We start from the raw sequence: 21,323 nt of genomic DNA, 5'->3' as shown, positions 1-21,323 counted from the left end.
ATTATTTATATATAGTTCATTATTATGTTATAGCTTATTTCGTTAGTAATAAATTCTGATTCATTTGGGGGTAATTAATCTGCTTATAAAAGACAAGAATAGTATTTTAATTCAAAGATATGACTATCAGGTAAATCGGCTTTAATAAAATAAATTAACAATACAGTATAAAATTTCTAAACCTCTGATATAAATAAACACTTAATATACACATATAATATTTCTTATATAAAATGCATATTTATTATCGAAAATATTATTCTTAATCGAACTTTTAATCCATTTATCCATCCATTATCTCATATTTCTGTGTCATCCTGAGGCTCTCAATATGATTGTATATGAAAGTAGTTCGTACAGTACGATCTACATTCCGAAACACATCCGCTAGAGAAAGTAGTCCTCTTGTGGCACAGTTACCAAATTATCAATATTTTCCGTTAATTACAAAACCTCAAAATGTATCTACATTTAAAATTTACACTGTTAAGTATCATTATCCGTTAGCAATTTTTCACAAATACTTAATATTCGTAAGAAAACGTTTTCGTTCTCAGTGGTTGAAGAGGTAGGCGGAGGGTTCTCCTTCCCTTCTCAGTCTCCTCCTCGGAAGTAGACGTCCGTGTCTATATTCCGTTCATTTTATTTTTAATATCAGTTTGGAAGGATCCCTTTTAATTTTTTAAATACCCCCACTAAATTTCACGGCAAACATTGAGGCGAAGCTGGACGCTTAAAAAGATGACGGAATTCGATCTGCTCCTTTATTTTACCTCAGTTTAATGGACCGGATGATCTGCGTTTCCCACAACCTTGCAGGGGAGGTAAGAATCTAACCATTTCAGAAAGCTTTTACAAACACTTTAAAGCATTTAGTCTCGTTTAACCAACGACAACATGTATAAACATACACATACGTACTATTCTGGGATTTCTGGTGTAGGCTAAGGTGTGTAAAATCACACTAATGTTGATCTATTGCTGTGTAGCTTGTCAGCTAACATGAATGTAATGCAAACTGCGTCAACACTGTGGTAACGTCACATCAAGCCGGTAAAATGGGTTTGGTCGTTTTAAAGTCGTTGTTTTTAATAAACGAGTTATGTTTTGCTTATATACACCAGATATGCTATATATACAACATGAATTGGATGCTGAATCACTTCAGTGTTTAAATGACAGATGATCCCACATAACAGAGAGGGTTTTATTTTTAAACAGTATGGATAACACTGTTGAATAAAAATGTTAATTTTATTTGTTTATTTATATTTATTAAGTTTATTTAATAATTTTAGTAAATTATAATTCAAAAACGTTAACAAAATAATAGTGAAAGTGCAATTACATATAATAAGTTCGATAAAAATACTACCAATAAGCAATTTATATTAAATGTTTAACCTAATGCTTTTTGATTCAACAATTAACATTAAATCATGAATACTTTAAGTATTTGTCATTATAGTAATAGCAATAGCTAGGACAGTGTATGTACAAACTATTAAAAGGCATTGATTGTTAAAATATTGTACATACTAATATTCAACACTGATTTGCCCTACATTGTTTTTGAATTAAAATAGCTTAAATAACTCAATGAGTCAGCTCAATCATCCCTTTTAATCTATGACAGATTATGTTTCATTATATATTTGGTGATTCATATATATGTATTATCTGTTTTTTTCCTTCTCAGGTAGCTGTATCCAGTGGGGAGGTAGGCTTTTCCAGGGTTTGTGATGAAGTTCACCAAACCCCTGGAAAGCCGGAAACTGTCATCTCTTCTAGAGAAGGCAGTTTCTAGGGAAGCCAAACTATGGAAGGTTTACGTGCCAAAGAAACCTACCAACCAGGTCAGTCAGCTGATATCTCTGGTTTGTTGGGTATATCTTCACAGTATTTACATTGTGGGAGGCAGATAGTTATGCAAAAAATTTACTTTGTTTCATGAATGGTTATGCTATGTATCATCATCATTATTAACATTTGAAGGCCTGAATATTAGATGCGGGTCCATATACTTATAAACAGAGAATCACTGAGATTGTTTTAGTTTTGTGAGGCTATTTTATCTCCATATAGTGATGTTTGTTGATTGTGTTTGTATATCACACACACTGTATATGTGACACTTCTGTGTCAGAGGTCTGCTTTACACACACACCCATCCAATTTATTGTGGAAAATATTATAACTCAATAATGTGTGTTGTTTTAGTATATTTAATATAAATCATCATAGTTTTAATAGGTTTCTAGTTGGATTACAAAAGGTTTTTGTTGTTTTCTTTTTTCATATGTGGTTTATTATAAAATTCAGTGAAATTAGTTTATAGAGTGCCAACAAGTGTCAGGTATTTTACATCAAGCATCATTTGATGACATTATTTGAGGATTTCAGTGTAGCCACAGAGTTCTATATATAATTCTCATTTGAAATCATTGTACCTTTGCACGTTTTCAAACTACTAAGACTTAACAGTTTGTCTTTTTTTTTTTTTTTTGTATATTTTTTAAATATTATTAAATTGTGATCACTTATTCTTTATCTTTTAATTTGTGCAGGTCAACATAAGTATGTCATTTAAAATTTTTGCATAAATATATCTGTTGCATTAAATAATTTGCACCAATATTTGGACATCTTGTATTTTAAATGTTTTTGAAAATAAATTAATTAAGTAGTGCTGTCAAAAGATTATTTGCATCCAAAATAAAAGCTATAAGGGAGAGAGATGGATGGATAGATAGATAGATAGATAGATAGATAGATAGATAGATAGATAGATAGATAGATAGATAGAAATATGCATACATTTGAGAAAACGTTTTTGTTTATTTATTTATCAATTTAAATCTTTATACCTAATAATAAATTATCTATAATATACATGCAAATATTTAGGTTCTGTTATTTGTGTTATATACACACAATATTTATACACAATATAGTGCACATACATATTAAGTAAATAAAACTTTTATTTTGTATCTGATAATCTATTAAAAACGATTTCTTTGTAGTAGGTTGTATAAATAATTTAAGCTTTAGCCATTTTAAATGAAAACCTTTCCTTGTAAACTAGCTTAATTAAAAATAGCTTTTTGTGTGTTATTTCAAGTAACAAAGAATTTTATTTATTTATTTATTTTTTATAACTTAGTTTTTATTGATTTTTTAGAAACATATAACCAGTGGGAACAAAATACACATATAAATAAATATACATATGTATACATACTTGTATAGGCAAATACATCCATTCCACACATGTATATCCATATACACACATGCATAAAAATAATAAATTAACCTCATCAAAATAAACAAATAAATAAGTATAAAATAAATTATAATAAAAGGTTGGCAAACATATTTTCACAATGATACATAACCTCTAGAATTATGTAAATGTTTAGTTATATATATTTATATTGTAACAAAGAATATTTTTCAATTGTTTTAATTGTAGTTAGCTGTTATAACCTTTTGCATATTTCAGATTGCATTTCAAGTCATTAATAAAACATTTATTACTGTTTTGATTAAATATCTGTGCATGTAAATCTACTCCATTTGCTCAAATTGGATCATTTCAGATGTAGGCCTGTTTTGTGTCTCATCAAATGTGTTGCACCTCATCAGGATACAGATATTTCCCCTGAAAAGCGTGATGAGGCCGTCCGCTGGTTGAGAGATGTGCATTCCCAGCTCAAGCTCTATCCAGAGACCCTGTGCCTGGCCATCGGCATCCTGGATCGCTTCCTCTCCACCATAAAGGTAATGTTTAAAACCGTCAGACTGGTCAAGGTCTTCCGTCCGAGTCAATGATTGTGGTTTTATGGCATTTTGTATAATCCAGCTGTCCTTAACAGGTTATAGCCGGGCATTGACTGGCTTGATTGCAGCACATGATAGGCTCTACATAATAACATTTCTTTTTAAAATTATCAATTTGTATAATAATTTAGCTTTTGGACATCTTATGATAAATTGGATACAATATTTAGAATTCGGTTGCTTTGGATAACAGCACTTAATAATAAATGCATGAATTAATCGGGTGTTAGATTTATGAATTTTATGTTTTATGAATGATAATTTATGCATTGTGCATTTCATGTATGCAAATTTATGTACTGTATATAGCTCATTTCATTCACTATGATAATTCAAAATGATTTATATACATACGAGCAGTGTTGGGGAAAGTTAATTTTGAATGGAATGCACTACAATATTGAGTTACTCCCCCAAAAAGTAAGTAGTTGTGTTACTCGGTTACTTTTCATGGTAAGTAATGCATTGCAGTACTTTTAGTTACTTTTGCTTTACTTTTTCTGATCTGGCTGAGGCTGGATCTCTTACAGAACATGCAGGGTTTTTTACTTCTTTTTTTAATAGAGGAGCTCTGCAATTAACAACACACTGTATAATTTCCATTTACCTTTAAAAAAAAAAATCATTAATGTGGTATAATCTTTGGAGAACTTCCTGACCCCAGAGCTATACATGGCCCGGGGCCAGCATCGGGACAGTAGAAAGTATCGTTACTGGCCCGATCATGCCTTGTCACTGAAGTTCAATTTGCCTGAGACTATTTATCAATTGCATGCAAATATAGTCTTAGAATCGAGAAACCGATTGTGCTTTTAAGCCTTTAAAATCTACCTTTACTGTGAAGTCATGAACACCATATTGCTTTTTGGTTACTCTGATTGGATTAGTTATATATTGGATTATCATAGAGAAAAGCAAAGAAAATACAACATCAATTTATGAGGCTAAAAGAAGACATCAGTTTTCTAACGTCTTGGAAACAGACATTTAGGTCAGTAAAACATGACGAAAAAAAATTACCTGATGTTTTGAAGTTTGCCATCAGTTTGGCAAGTCAGAAATTTTTTGTTCTGCAATAAAATACCTGCACATTTTCCATATTGTTATTTTTGTTTATGTAACACTATACATTTATTAACATCTTTAAAATATTTAATTTCTTGATTAACAGACATTATTTATTTTAGCATGGTATTTAAAACATAGCTAAGAAATAGCTGCTTTTTACCTTGGTGTGTTTTTTTTTTTTTTTTTTTTTTTTTTTTTTTTTTTTTTTTTGGTGGGGCTAATTAAATTTTAGCAGGGCAAGTAAAAATCTGAACTAAAATCTCCACTCCAGCCAGTAGAAAAAAATCCTTAGCGTTGAACCCTGCATGCTCTATATACAGATTGATGAATGTTTAAAACAATGTTACTTTTTGTATTATTAGTAAAGCAAAATCACTGTCCATTCAGATGATCCTCTTTTTCTTTCCTATTTCCATCACGGAAATTGAAGACTATCGTGGTTTCTGTCTGTTCCTGCATTCTCTAATTGCATGCAGGACTCAACATGACTACTGTACGTTCATTTTAAATCAGCAATTTATTTTTTTAAAAGCACAATAACTAAATTAAAAAGTAGCTCTCATTACATTTTTTTAAAAAAGTAACTCAAATATTTTTATTAATTTTAAAATTAGTGCATTACTTTACTCGTTATTCAGAAAAGTGATATTACTACGCATCTTGTGTTACTTGTAATTTGTTACCCCCAACACTGCATAAAATAAAAATGATCCCAAAATAATAATAAGAGAAATAACAATAAATGAACATGATTAAGATTTAAAAGATTTAAGGTTTAAAAGGAATAATAAACAAAGAAAGGTATAAACAGTGCATTCTGTCAGATAGTCACAGTACTCATTCGTGCTTTTAAGTGCACAATCAAAATCATAAACATGAATGCATGTTTTGCATCATAATTTAAAGTTATTATTTTGGTATGATTTGGTATAGTTGTTTTTAAGACTGTATGTTAACTTAAGTAGAGTGAACAACATTATTTTTGTTCTGTTTTCAGACTTTGTTATGCAATGGTACGTTTTGGAAAAGTATAAAACATTTTTAGTCAGGCTGTTTTATTATACAACACTGACTGTTGTTTTGTGTTTTCCCTCTTTCATGTCATTGTCTTAGCAGAAATGACTGAAATGCATCATGTTGCTACATGGAAATGACCTGGCAGATGAAGCAGCAAAACAGGCCATCTCTTTAAATGTGACAGAATGCTTAATTCTTCCTGAGGACTTAAAACCCATAATTAATTTGTACATAAATGAAACATGGCCAAGGGAATGGGACATAATGAATAATATGTCTTATTATTATTCATGGGACTGCATGAATATTAAATTACATGAAATTAACCCAAAAGTAAATGAAAGACATTTAGCCAATTATAATTTTGAGACCAGGCATGATCAAACTGTCTTTACTAGGTGTCGAATTGGACCTTCTAGGTTGACTCATTTGTATCTGCTCTATAACGAAGACCCACCTAAATGTTATTACTGACAGACTGCTCTTACTATCAAACATATTCTGTTGGAATGTGGAAGTCGGAATACAATTAGACAACATTTTTATAAGGAGAGTACTTTAATGAACATTTTTAAAAAGGTACCACCAGGAAGAATCTTTAATCATTTATCAAACATTGAACCGAAAAATCATATGTAACTTTGAATGTATTTTTGTGTGAATTTTATATATTCATATTTTATATATTAATTCAAGTAATTTTTTAATTTGTAATACGAATTTGTTATTATCATGTAAAATTTTTATGTATATCCATCTTGTCATGAAACAGCCATAAGTTGCTGATGTGTCAGTAAATAAATAATAAAAAATATGCACTGTTTTTAAATACTTTTTAAATACGACAAAATTATGAGCACTCGTGTTTTTATAAGGTTAAATAAGTACAGGTCTAAATAAGCTTGCCGTTTTAATTTTTGCATTAATATATCCCTTACACTAAGTAATTTGCACCAATTTTTGGACATTATACAGTGCTCCGAATAATTAAGTACACCCCATTTTGAAAATGGATTTTTGTATCCATTTCATCATGAATGTAGGCAATGTATATTGGATATTGCTGCATTTAAACAAAACAGATTTATTAAAAAGATATATTTATTAAATTAATATTTTAGTCCACAAACATATTTAGAAATTGAAAGATAATACAGTTAAATTCAAGCAAAATATTGCAATATATATATATATATATATATATATATATATATATATAAAATAAATGTATATGTATGTATATATATATATATATATATATATATATATATATATATATATATATATATATATATATATATATATATATATATATATATATATTGGAGGTTTAAATAAATAAATATATATAATTTTTTTTATTTTTTTTATTTTAAAATATTTATTATATATATATATATATATATATATATATATATATATATATATATATATATATATATTTTTTTTTTTTTATTTATTTATATATATATATATATTTTATTTAAATATATATATATATATATATATATATATATATATATATATATATTTTTTTTTTATATATATATATATATTTTTTATATATATATATATATATATATATATATATATATATATATATATATATATATATATATATATTGGAGGTTTGAATAAATATATATATTTATTTATTTAAACCTCCAAAATTTCAACTAAATCGTTATAATTTTTTCCTTCTCTTTTTTTTAAATTTGGATTTAATATGTTTCTATAACATATACATTTGACTGTACTAGTTTTTGGACCATTATTGTAAGTTCTTTTGTTACATAAGCTCCATATTTGGCTTGAGTACTGACTAATTTAATGGATAAGCACAAATATAAAATTGTATAGCTTCCTGTTAATAATTTGAATTTACAAGATAGATTTGTAAAGGATGTACTTGTATGAAAGTGAAACTGCACTGTGATGTATTTTTAGATGCAGTCAGAGCATATCAGATTAGTTCTTGTGTTTTGCCATCTGAGTGATCAGGAAATAAACACAGGAAGTACATGTGAAACATTTGCCCTTAAACGTTGTGGCAAACTCTGTGTGCATGATAATAAGCATCGCATGAGATCAGTATTGCAGTGCCATCACTTATAAGTCTCTCTTTCTTTTTCAGGCCCGGCCAAAGTACCTGCGCTGTATCGCCATCTCTTGCTTCTTCCTGGCTGCTAAGACCAGTGAGGAAGATGAGGTGAACGCAGTATTAATATGCTAATCAATGTACAGCTTTTAACAAAACACGTTTAACAGAGCAAGGACATTTTCACAGTATTTCCTTTTTTTCATCATTTAAAAAAACCTGATCAATATTATGAGCTCCTTAAGAAATATTAAGATTAAACCGCTGTTCTCCAGTGACTTTCCTTATTAACCTAACTTGCCTGGTTAACCAAATTGGTTTAAATGGCATTTTAAAGCTGAATACTAGTATTTATTTACTCTATTTTTTTCAGGGTTTTTAACATATTTTATTAGGACAGTGTAGTGGAGACAGGAAAGCATGGGCAACAGAGAGAAAGAGAGGGGAAAGGATCAGCAACACCTGAATTATCACCTTTAGTATATGGACCAATTCTTACTAATAACTAGGGGTTTATTACCTGCTTATTATTAAGATATTGATTGTTTATTAGTAGACCTACATAGACTCTACACCTGGAGATGTTTAGCCCAATATTAAGCCTATTTATTCACTTATGAAAATGTGTGTAAAAATATATTCATTCCATTTTTACATTAATTTCAGTAGTATTATTGAATCATGCGAATTTGCATAGGATTTGTGTACAATACAGTTTGTAAAGTAATATTTTCTATCTTTTAAGTGATGTATTATATAGAAGACTTGAATTCTTTGCTAAACTAGTGGTTGTAATTGAATTTGCATTGTAAACAATAAATAAAAGTGATAGTTTTTAGTTATTGTACTCTCATAATCATTTCACAAAAATTCACAGATTAAAAAAATCTGATCCGAAATGTCTACACTAAAGACTTAAACAAGCATATTTATTGAAAGGGGAAGAAAAACTCATTTGTGACTTGTGTAAGAATATTTTGACGATAAAACATATTTTAATAGATTGTGTATTTTTAAATGATATTAGAGAATGCTTAAATTCTGGAAATGTTTTGAGTGAATTGTTGAAAAGGTGCCTTCTGGAGCAATTTTAGAATATTTATCTTTAATCAAACCAAAAGACTGTTTATGACTGTTTTCAGTGTTGTTGCTATTTGTATGTTTTTGTATTTTTTTTTATGTATGTTTGTTAAGAAACTGATATGATTATATATTGTATATTTAGTATATGTTTTTGCCATGAATATAGCCAATGCTGCTAATATGGCATTTAAACCTAAATAAAGTAAAGCAAAAAATGTCTGTAGATTCTGTCTGGCCCTGTTTATTAATACTTAAAAAGTACATATTCTACATCCCTAATCCAAACTACTACCTTAATAACTATTAACAATCAGCAAATTGGTATTGGTATTGAGCTAAAAGTAATAGTAAATGGTTTGTTAATGGCAAGAATTGCACCTTTAAAATAAAGTCTGACCCCTTGTATTTTTACAAAACAATATCTACAATGTTCAAAATAGAAACACTTGGGAAACATTTGAAAATGAATATAAAAATTGACAGGATGGCAAACAATGTTCATAGACAGCATGTATTTATATAGTCTCAGTTAAATTCTGCTTTGGGAAACGGTGACCCTGGACTGAACATCTCTGACGTCAGCAGGAGAAGCTGATAAATGTCATTAAAGGCTAAAATCAGAAAAGGAAAAAAAGTGTGCTTTAACCAAGGCTGACGGCTGATAAAACATTTCCTTCATGCATTTCATGAAAGGACAGACAGTGAAAAAGAATCTACAGGAATAGATTTCCTCACTTAAAAGCTGGACATATATTTAATCCAATTATTTTCTGGCAGCCCTTTAAAGTCATTTTTGGCTAGATGTAAGCATGTGATGTGGCTTATACCTGGCAAATGAACTTAATTCTTTTTGAAAGTTTTCTCATTTTTTGGCTATTAGATTTCAAACCTTTTTTCCAGTTTGTAAAATTTCTGTGCTCACAATTATAAACCTTGTTTATACCTTGTTTTGCAGCGGATCCCGTCTCTGAGAGAGCTGGCGTCCAGCAGCAAATGTGGCTGTTCCCCATCTGAAATTTTGCGGATGGAGAGGATTGTTCTGGATAAGCTGAACTGGGACCTGCACTCTGCCACTGCATTGGACTTCCTCTACATCGTGAGTGTACTTCCTCTCAATTAGGCCTAGTTTTCACATGCTATTCACAAGTGGCCCAATCACGAGTTGTCAACCCAGAAACATTACACTCTACTTTTCCTACTTGGATTTTTTTGACTAGTCCAAATATCTAAAAATTCCTAAATTATGAAGCATTTGGAGAGTTTGAACTCCAGACACACCTCAACTCTGTTACCCTGATGAGGAAAAGTGTTTGCTGAAACACTTGGGTGCAGTTTTCACGGAATAGTCATGTTAATAAAAGCTTTTAAATTATTCAAAAATATATTTTATTTTTTTGGAGTGCCTTGCACTTATAATTTTGCTGTTTATGCAAAAATACGGTCTTGTTTCAAGAAATAATGCCAAAATTATATAATTTTTCCTTAAAACAAACAAAATAATTTGTCAATGGTGTAAGCAAAATATTTGTATGTCAAAAGGAAAAACAGTATTATTTTGCTAACCCTATTAGCAGGTTATTTTGCTTGTTTTAAGAAAAAAAGTCACTTATTTTTGGCATTATTTCTTGAAACAAGACTGTATTTTTTGCTTTTCTTGATTTAAAAATGTTTAGATATTTGGACAAGAAACAAGACTAAAAACTCTAAGTAAGAAAAGCATTTGTGCCGCTTGTGATCGCATTGAAAATCTTAAAAGTGGACATTAACGTTCATGATGCTAACAAAGAGTACAGATCTTTGTAGACATTTCTATTTTTGTATTGCTGTATTCTGGGCTCTCTCTCAGTTTCTGTAAAAAAAAATGTGTGGACAGCACATCTAAATGTCTAGTTTATATATAAAAAGAAACATTTCAAATGTAGAAATGCCATAAAACTAATACTCTCTATATCAAAACTAGTAAATTGACTGTTTTAATCTCTTCTTTGTAGCGTATACTGTATGCGATCAGGTTTTTTTTTTGTATTTTAACGTTTGTAAACATTTAGTAATCTGGTAACATTTTACTGTAGGAGTCATTATTAATGCATTAACAAAAGCATACTAGCAATGGGCAATTAATGTAATACAGGCAATATTAATCTGTTATTGTTAGTTAATAAAAAAAACTGCTGTTAGTTCATGTTTGCTTATTTCCACTAAATAGTTGCAGATGCAATTTTTGGATTTTGACTAAGTGCCTTTAAGGCAATTCATTTCACTCGACGGCCATCTTTGAAACTCCTCTTGGGCAGTATGCTCGGGCATTCTGTCTGAATGAAGAAACATCAAATTCTCTAAAACCGTTAGCAAAGCTTACGAATACATTACATATTTGGAATCACCAATAAAATGTAACAACTGTCTCATAAATTTCGTTTCGAAACGTTCAAATCAAACAAAATTGAGGTTGCCTGAGCTAATGCACATGCACACTCGAAAAAAAACAAGATCACGACACTAACCTTATTTATGGCAGTGTTACACATTATTATCCTCTGGATCATGCTTTTTCTGATCATGCTGCTCTTCTGAAGTAATCCACAACTTGATTTAGATAGTGAATCTCCTTCAGAAATATCAGAGACTCTTTGTTTACAAGTTTGTGGGCGTTTCAGTAGATGCTGTCATGTGATGTGCGTTTGACAGGACGGACTGTATCTCACGTTCGTTTCATACAGATTACAAAACCAAAACACTTTTGCTTTAAAGTGTAGTTGATTCATTTAAAAGTACAGATTTCAAGCTTTGTGTGGTTTTTGTGATTTCGTATGTCTGTGAAGCAAGGGTTCTCTGAGATTCCAGTGTGTTTGTTGACCACAAAGACTGTCATAAAAGCATACGTCAGTCTATAGCGATCAATGACTGGCTCCAGTACTAGTAGGGAGGGTTTTATTCAACATATTGACTGTTCCACTTTTTCCCATTCAAACTATACAAGTGTCACATCTTGTGTATGCTATAGTCTTTAATTTTATTAAAGGTTGAAATTAGCATTAACTTTAGATGTTGACACTTTAGACACTTGGCAGGTTTGATTTGATTAAAGTAAACTCGATTTAAAACTGTGATTGCTCTGTTAGTGTGGTTAATTTAACTAAGGCCCGATCCCAATTCTATTTTTGTACCCCTACCCCTTCCTCTTGGCCCTTAGCTGAGGGATAAGGGGAAGGGCTTCAAAATTTACCCCTAAGAATTGGGACAACACTACACCACCTGCACACGTCAACATATGTCCTCGCGATCTCCTGCTTTATGTGAGATCAGACGATGGCGACTGCTGTAGTGATTCCAGTTTTGTTTTTTATTAGTTTTTGTCTTCAGGAAATCACTAAAGGCATATAGTATGTTATCACAAGAATCTAATGTGGCAATAAGATCTGTACTGTGTAGTTAGACAGTGGCCATATTCATCAATGTAAACACACCAAAAACAACATTAACATTATAGCAGACACTGTAAAATGCCAACTGACAGCCACTAGACATTACTGACAGGGTATTTAAGTGTCAGAATGCTGTGGGACTACTGTACAGGAGTTATTAATAGGGCATTATAGATCGTGCAATTTAGAGTTTTTTTTTTGTTTTTTGTGTGTGTGTGTGTGTGTGTGTGTGTGTGTGTGTGTGTGTGTGTGTGTGTGTGTGTGTGTGTGTGTGTGTGTGTGTGTGTGTTTTTAGGCACAAACGCGGTTGTGAGTATTTTAAAACACATGTTTGTTTGTCGTACAAATTCGTAATAATGACAAAAAAATACTAATTTGTGGATCTGCTTACTTCCGGGTTCAGCAATACTGCCGCTGTAACTGGTGTATTCTGGGAAATTTTCTTACCCCTTGGTTTCAAGTGTGGTCCTGAAAAATCTTCGTTCGAAGGGCTATTCACCCCTTCCCCTTAGCCCTATGCCTTCAAGCTAAAGAGAATTGGGACACCCCTACCCCTTGGCGTGCATGCGCAAAACGAGGGGTAGGGGGAAGGGGAAGGGCTAAGGGGTAAAATTGGGGTTGGGCCTAAGATGGGCCTCAGTCCACTTCTGAATGAAATGATGGAACATTATGATTGAAATATTAATCTCACATGGAACAGAAATGTCTTAATGGATAAAAGTCACAAGATCGTAAAGATTCCTCTAACATGCCCCTATTTCATAGTGTTTGCACTGATACAAATTAGAGAAAATGCACAGACATTGGAATATCACCTTTGTTTGAATATATGGCATTTATTCCAAACAAATCCCATCAGACTAAATTTGTTGAAGTCGAATAACAAAAACTGTCTGATGGATGTCGCTGCGTGTAGGAGGAGAAATAAATTAAGATGGCCTAAATCTAATGTCTGACGTGGGTGTTGAGGACATATCCTGCTTGTTGGCATATTCAGATGGCTGTTAATAGCCTGGCTCTCCATGCGGGTGCTGAAGGGCTGCCAATTCATCCGGTTAAGTGCTAAGATCTAAAAAATGTATTGATTTTTATTTATTTATTTTATTCGTTTTCTCTCTCTGCAGTTCCATGCGATGGTTCTGAGCTGTAAGTCGGGCCGTCTGAGCGCGGCGCTGTCGGGTCTGAACCCGTCTCACCACGTGGCTCTGCTCACCCAGCAGCTCTTCCACTGTCTGGCCCACAATGCGCTGCTGCAAGTGCGTGGCTCTTTGCTGTCCCTCGGCCTCATCACGCTGGAGCTGGAGAAACTCTGCCCTGATTGGCTCGCTCTCACTGTCGACCTGCTGCATAGATTGCAGGTGAGAACTGATGAAGTTGGATTAAATAATTATGTTCGAATGTTGTATGATTAAGAGTTTGATGAATGATTAAGTGAATTTGATGAGCATTTGAGTGTAAACATCGACCTTTTCACATTCTACAGATTTTAATTTGAACAATGTCCAATGCACATTTAATTTAATGTACATTTTAGTCCACCCCAAAGAGATGCAAACGAAGACAGTATTATTAGCCCTCCTGAATTATTCTTCCCCCCTTTATATTTCTTCCCCCTAATTTCTATTTTACAGCAAGAAGATTGTCTCAACACTTTTTAAAAACATAATAGTTTTAATGACACTATGAGTTTAATGAAACTAGTATTCAGCTTAAAGTGACATTTAAAGGCTTAATTAGGTTTATTAGGCAAGTTAGGGTAATTAGGCAAGTCATTGTTTAACAGTGGTTTATTCTGTAGTCCATCTAAAAAAATATTACTTAAGACTGCTTATAATATTAATCTTAAAATTGTTTTGAAAAATTTAAAAACTGCTTTTATTCTAGCCGAAATAAACCAAATAAGACTTTCTTCAAAACAAAAACATTATAGGAAATGCTGTGAAAAATTCCTTCCACTGATAAACATCATTTGGGAAATATTTGAAAAAGAAAGGGAATTCACTGGAGGGCGAATGATTTTGGCCTCAACTGTATATTAAAACCTGCAGAAACTGTGATGACATACTATTAATGATTAAAAAAAATATTTTAATGCAATTCAAATGTATAAAATATGAATTGTTGTATACTTTAATTATATTGTTCAATTAAAATGATTAAAACATTTTTTGGGGGGCAAATAAAAAGTCATCTACCATCAGTTTGTGGCTCAAAGGTATTGGTTCAGGCCCCAATACTGTTTTAAAAGTATCGATTTAGCACCAGTATTGAAATGACCCCAAACAATACCCAACCATAATAATATACACTCACCGACCACTTTATTAGGTACACCCACTGCTCGTTAACGCACATTTCAAATCAGCCAACCACATGGCAGCAATTCAATGCATCATAGATGTGCAGCCAACAAATCTGCAGCAACTGAGTGATACTATCATGTCAATATGGACCAGAGTCTCTGAGGAATATTTCCAGTACCTTGTTGAATATATGCCTTGAAGGATTAAGGCAGATCTGAAGGCAAAAGCGGGTCCAACCCATTACAAGTAAGGTGTACCTAATAAAGTGGCCGGTGAGTGTAATGAAATGCTTGTTGATTATTGCCAATCAGAATCTGCCATGAAAAATCAACATTGGTGCAACACAAGATTTGCCATACTTTGAATTATAAGCAGTCCGACAGAAGGCATGACATGGGAAGACCACACTGATCTGTAAACTTGATTTAGTGCCGGTTGGGTCTCAGCGTCAGTGTCAGTGGTGTTTTGTGATGATCCAGTTAGCTCATTATTCCTCGTTTACAGGGGCTCTTTTCATCTGATGAACTCCTCTGCGTAGTCTATACGCTAGAGCTGCATTAGCGTGTATAATCCGGCTCACATGCTTGCCTTTCTGGCGGCTCTTTAGCTCTTATCATAACTCAGAAGAGGCCCGGTCATTCACTTCTCCAATGCAAACTCGCTTATCTATGCAAGCAGTGAGGTTAAAGACAAACTAAAAATAAAAGTCTCCAATGTTACTGTAAAGAGTGTCAAACGCAGGATAATTCCCTTAGTTTCTGATTTCGTGTACCTTTAAATGTAAAGGGGGCAGTGTATAGTACCGTTTTAAAATGTTTTGCATTAGTGTTGTTTAATATAGGGCTACAAAATATGATTTAAGTTTCTTTAGGCTTTTTAAGCATACATTTATGGTATATTCAAGCATGAGTTGTGGTTATATTGTTGAGGAAAAAATCCTTTGTGCATCAATGCAAAACCTTTTTTTTTTTGTATTTTTCAGTAGAAAAGTCCTTGTAATAAATGATGGGAGTTTCTCTGTGAAGCAGATAATGTAAAATATCATTGATTCTTAAATTGTGTGTAATATTTCTAATGAAAAATGATGATTGATGATGACAGTCGCATCATAAAACAGAACAGCTATCATATAATTGTACATGATAAATAAGGCAAGCCTCTAATCATGGTTATAAGGTTAAAAACGCTACTAAAATTAACTAATAATAATGTTGTATTTATTTTCATATTTAAAAATAAAATGCAGGCATAACAGTGATATTGAAAACTCTGTATTATATATTATTCATTCATTCATTCATTTGTTTTCTTTTCGGCTTAGTCCCTTTAATCTGGGGTCGCCACAGCGGAATGAACCGCCAACTTATCCAGGATATGTGTTTGCGTAGCGGATGCCCTTCCAGCTGCAAACCATCACTGGGAAACATCCATACACACACATACACTACAGACAATTTAGCTTACCCAATTCCCCTGTACCGCATATCTTTGGCCTTGTGGGGGAAATCAGAGTACCCAGAGGAAACCCACGCGAACACAGGGAGAACATGCAGACTCCACACAGAAATGCCAACTGACCCAGCCGAGGCTCGAACCAGTTTGTGTGTGTTTGTTTTTGTACGCGTTTTAGTTTGTGTGTGTGCATGTCTGTTTGTGCTTTTGTGTTTGTTTTAGTGTTTGAGCGTGTGTGTTCATGTGTGTATTTGTGTTAATGTTTGATTTGTGTGTTTTAGTGTTTGTTTTTGCGTGAGGTTTTAAGTGTCTGTTTGTTTCTTGTTCATGGTTTAGTTTTTGTGTTTATTTGTGTGTATGTGCATTTTTTTGTGTGTGTTTGTGTGTGCGTACGTTTGTGTGTGCATGTTTTTTTGTGTGTGCGTGTGGTTTGTGTGTTTGTGTTACTGTTGTATTTGTTTGTGGATACATTTTGGGTGTATGTGTGTGTTTGTTTTTATATTTGTTTATTAATGCATGTGCATTTGTTACTATTTGTATTTGTGTTTTTGTGTTACTGCTTTTGTGTTGGTTTGTGGATACATTTTGTGTGTGTGTTTGTTTGTTTTTGTATTTGTGTTTTAGTGTGTTTGTTTTTGTGTTTTTGTGTGTGTGTTGTGTGTTCATGTTGTAGTTTTTGTGTGCATGTGTGTTTGGTGTTTTATGTGTGTGTGTGTGTTTTAGTGTTTATATTTGTGTGTTTGTGTTTTTTGTGTGATTGGGTTTTTATGTTCATGTTTTTGCATGTGTTTGTTGTGTGTGTGTGTGTGTGTGTTTGTTTTCGTACTTGTGTTTTAGTGTGTGTTTATGTTGTAATTTTTGTGTGCATGTGTGTTTGTGCTTTTGTGTTTGTTTTAGTATTTGTGTCTGTTTTTATGTGTGTTTGTTTTAGTGTTTATGTTTGTTTTTTGTGTGATTGCATTTTTGTGTTCATGTTTTGTGTGTGTTTGTTTTTGCATTTGTGTTTTAGTGTTTGTTGTGTGTTCATGTTGTAGTTCTTGTGTGCATGTGTGTATGTTTTAGTGTTTATATTTGTGTGTTTGTTTGTTTGTGTTTTTGTTCATGTTTTTGTTTGTGTGTGTGTGTGTGTGTGTGTGTGTATTTGTTTTTGTGTTCATGTTTTAGTTTTTGTGTTTGTGGTTGCATATTTTTTTGTGTGTGTGTATGTGTTTGTATTTGTGTTTTATTGTTTGGGTGTGTGTGTGTGTGTGTGTGTGTGTGTGTGTGTGTGTGTGTGTGTGTTTGTATGTTCTAGTGTTTAGTGTGTGTGTTTTCTGTGTGTGCTTGTTTTTTTTACAGATAATATTCTTAGGGACATCAAATTTCGATGAAATCCATCATAAAATGTTTGCAGTGGCTTCCAGATAAATAAAAATAAAACAAGCACTGGCCGTGAAAGAGTTAATGCCTCCTTCCTGACCACACGAATGTTTCATGTCATCTTGCATTTGCATATAATACAGCTTTCTTCTTCTCTTCCAGATCGACAGTTCTCAGCTGATCTGCTGTCGAGAGCTAGTCGCACGTTGCCTGTCCACACACACGGCTTCCCTGCCTCCTAACACTGTGTACATCTGCCGTCCCCTACCGGAGCCTCGGGACGAGGGAGTCCTGCACGTCTCCCTGGCCCCGACTGCACCCTCTGACCCCAACAGCACCCACAGCCGCTCAGCCAAGCGCAAGGTGGAGCAAATGGAGGTGGACGAGTACTACGATGGGATCAAGCGCCTGTACAATGAGGAGAATCCCCAGGAGGGGGCGCTCCTGTGCACGGCGCAAACGGCAGGAGGAGGACAACCAAACGCTGGGTCCTCTCCCTGTCCGCCTCTCCAACCTGTCAGAGAAACGTAGAGGAAGACGAAAACAGCCAAACAATCACACAACCGCAGCAGCCACGGCCATCACTGCACCTCAGAGCAGCAGAAAGATAAGACGAACATACTAACACGAACATAATCTGTGCATGAAGACATTTCACGAAACAAAAAAAAGCAGACAAAAACAAAAAAATCTATATATAAATGAAAAAAACGAGTGCAAAAAAAGTAGGAATCTCTTTCCCTCCATCCATCTGTGCCACTTGTATCGTTCCTGTTTGTCTTTTTTTAAGTGTGCTTTCTTCTTCCTCTTCATCTATAACTTTCACTCTGTTTTATTTTGACTACTCGAGTGCTCTTAAGAGTTTTTATATATATTTTAATGTGCTTTATACATATATACGCTCACCTATCTGCGCATATATATGCATAAATACGGCCATGATTTAAAGAGTGTGTCATTTCTAAAGATGTATATTAGTTTTTGTTCAAATGCACACTCTCGTTCATGGCTGAGTTTAATTGCTTGTGATTGAGTGTGTGTGTGTGTGTGTGTGTGTGTGTGTGTGTGTGTGTGTGTGTGTGTGTGTGTGTGTGTGTGTGTGTGTGTGTGTGTGTGTGTGTGTGTGTGTGTGTGTGTGTGTGTGTGTGTGTGTGTGTGAGCGTTTGATGGGTGATATTATCCCTATCACTTCCTTATATTGAGCATTAACAATGAGCTAGTGTTATCTGTGGCGTTGGATCACACTTGGGTAGATGGGCTGTTTGTTGCTTGTTCTAAGCCTAGTAATGTAACCGTTATATTGAGTAGATTAACATGCATACGAGTCTGAACTAACATGCTTTTTTAGACCTTCACCATTCCTTTGCTGATCATTTACTATCCTGCTGAAATCTCTCTCTCTCTCGCTGCTCTGAGGTGCTGATGCTCGACTGGCCCGCTGCTGAACAACCTCCCAATGCTCAAATAAATGAACATCTCTACTGAATCCGGTCTGGTGGTGTTTTTTCTTAGGGTGCTTTCACACCTGTGAATCGATTCAGTTGTTCCGAAACAGAGATTAAAATTGTTACATTGTTGCTCTTTGCTCTTGGAGCGGTTCGCTTTCACACTGCAAAGTTTCTAATCAGACCAAAAGAGCTAAAACAAGTAATGTGCAAGTAAACTCTCCTCACATTGGTCAGAGTGTCAGGGTTTATTTTGCAGCTTTCCGCTCAGCTGTCAGGAGAGGTGGTGGTTTGGTGGTGATTGACAGGGTGCGCGCGTGACGTGTCTGAGGAGAGACACGGTGGGGAGGGGTGAGAAGGGTGCGCGACGATGCTTATTTGAGGACTGGGAGAGAGACGCGAGATTACCGGGAGATCATCACTCGTTTGCGGGCATCCGGAGACTCGCGAAACTTCCCGCCCTACTCATAATTCTCTCTTCATATAGCCGTAAGCCTAATACATATCCATAAAACACAGTGATATAACCGCGATCGGATCGGATCGCTTTCTCACTGCAATCGAACTGGTCCAGGATTCGTTTCAATCGAGCCGAGACCACTTCACTCAAGCGATCTCGGAGCGATTACTTTGGCGCGGAACAGAGTGCGATTGCCCTGTTCACATATGCCAATCGAACCGCGCTAACTGGGCAAACGAGACACGTTCCGAAACAAAAGTGTAGGTGTGAAAGCACCCTTAGTGTGTGTGTGCGCGATGGCATCCATCTGACGTAAGAAAAAAACAATGTAAAAATATTCTACACTCCCTGATAAAAGTTTTGTCGTTGATCCCAGTTGAAAGAGCAACAAATAATAACTTGACTTCTGGTTGATCATTTGGGAAAAGGGTTAGTAGGTGGATTTTTCTGATGAATAATCTGTTGAGCTGCATCCCAATCATTACAAATGCTGCAGAAGACCTACTGGAACCCGCATGGACCCAAGATACTTACAGAAATCAGTCAAGTTTGGTAAAGAAAAAATCATGGTTTGGGGTTACATTCAGTATGGTGGCGACATTCAGTATGCGAGAGATCTGCAGAGTGGATGGCAACATCAACAGCCTGAGGTATCAAGACATTTGTGCTGCCCATTAAATTACAAACCACTGGAGAGGGCAAATTCTTCAGCAGGATAGCACTCCTCATACTTCAGCCTCCACATCAAAGGATTGGCCAGCCTAGTCACCAGGCATGAACCTTATTAAGGAGGCATTGACGATGAACCCAAAGAATCTTAAACTCTGGGAGTCTTATTTTATTTTTGGATAAAATAAGCGTAATCTAGAGGCCTTTGCCTTTCATATAAGCCACTTCTGATACCAAATGATCAACTAGAAGTCAAGCTGTTATTTGTTGTTCCTAAAACTTGGATAGGCGACAAGACTTTTTGTCAAGTAGTGTATTGTAAAACACTAAAACTCATCTGTTGTTGTAATTCTTAGTAGTAAAACTGCAGTAATGTACTGTTTTCTACAACTATGTACTGTGTTCAGCATAATCGAGTAGCTACATCCTCTTTTGAAAATTAATATTTTTATCAATTTCGCAGTGAATATGGCCAATAATTTTCGTGCGTTTAATCAAAACTGTTTTATCAAATGGTTCTATTGTCTAAAAAAAAATTTGATCGCTGAACAGTATTAGGAATAGAAAGATAATACATTTAAATTCAAATGAGTTCTTGCAAAAAATATATTACCGTAGCCAAATTTCAGCTGAAATGTTATATTTGAATTTTTATCTTGATTTTTTAAATTAAAATTCTGTTACATATTTTTCACAAACATATTACCCATAATTCCTCCGAGGTTTTGCTCCATATTAACATGATGGCATCACGCAGTTGCTGCAGATTTGTCGGCTGCACATCCATGATGCCAATCTCCCATTCCACCACATTCCAAAGATGCTTTATTGGATTGCGATCTGGTGACTGTGGAGGCCATTTGAGTACAGTGAACTCAATGTCATGTTCAAGAAACCAGTCTGAGATTATTCACGCTTTATGACATGGCGCATTATCCTGCTGGAAGTAGCCATCAGAAGATGAGTACACTGTGGTCATAAAGAGATGGACATGGTCAACAACAATACTCAGGTAGGCTGTGGCGTTGACACGATGCTCAATTGGTACTATTGGGCCCAAAGTGTGCCAAGAAATATCCCCAACACCATTACACCACCAGC

The 21,323-nt window shown here is 33.9% G+C and overlaps 1 protein-coding gene across 2 annotated transcripts; it reads left to right on the top strand.

Annotated features, from left to right (window-relative positions):
- The first annotated feature begins 588 nt into the window (after positions 1-588).
- On the top strand, positions 589-19,134 carry ccni (cyclin I). Of its 2 annotated transcripts, none has more exons than XR_012396516.1 (7): positions 589-824; positions 1,700-1,856; positions 3,649-3,783; positions 8,063-8,137; positions 10,065-10,205; positions 13,659-14,057; positions 14,900-16,093. XR_012396516.1 is itself a non-coding variant. In NM_213221.1 (7 exon segments), coding segments are annotated over 6 exon segments (1,068 nt in total). In that variant the 5' UTR covers positions 633-824; positions 1,700-1,742; the 3' UTR covers positions 18,180-19,134.
- Positions 19,135-21,323: the final 2,189 nt, after the last annotated feature.

Source organism: Danio rerio, chromosome 21 (assembly GCF_049306965.1).
Source record: "Danio rerio strain Tuebingen ecotype United States chromosome 21, GRCz12tu, whole genome shotgun sequence".
In the NCBI taxonomy this organism is placed as follows: domain Eukaryota; kingdom Metazoa; phylum Chordata; class Actinopteri; order Cypriniformes; family Danionidae; genus Danio; species Danio rerio.
Note: the sequence above shows the minus strand (reverse complement) of the source record. Positions and strands in the feature narration are given on the sequence as shown.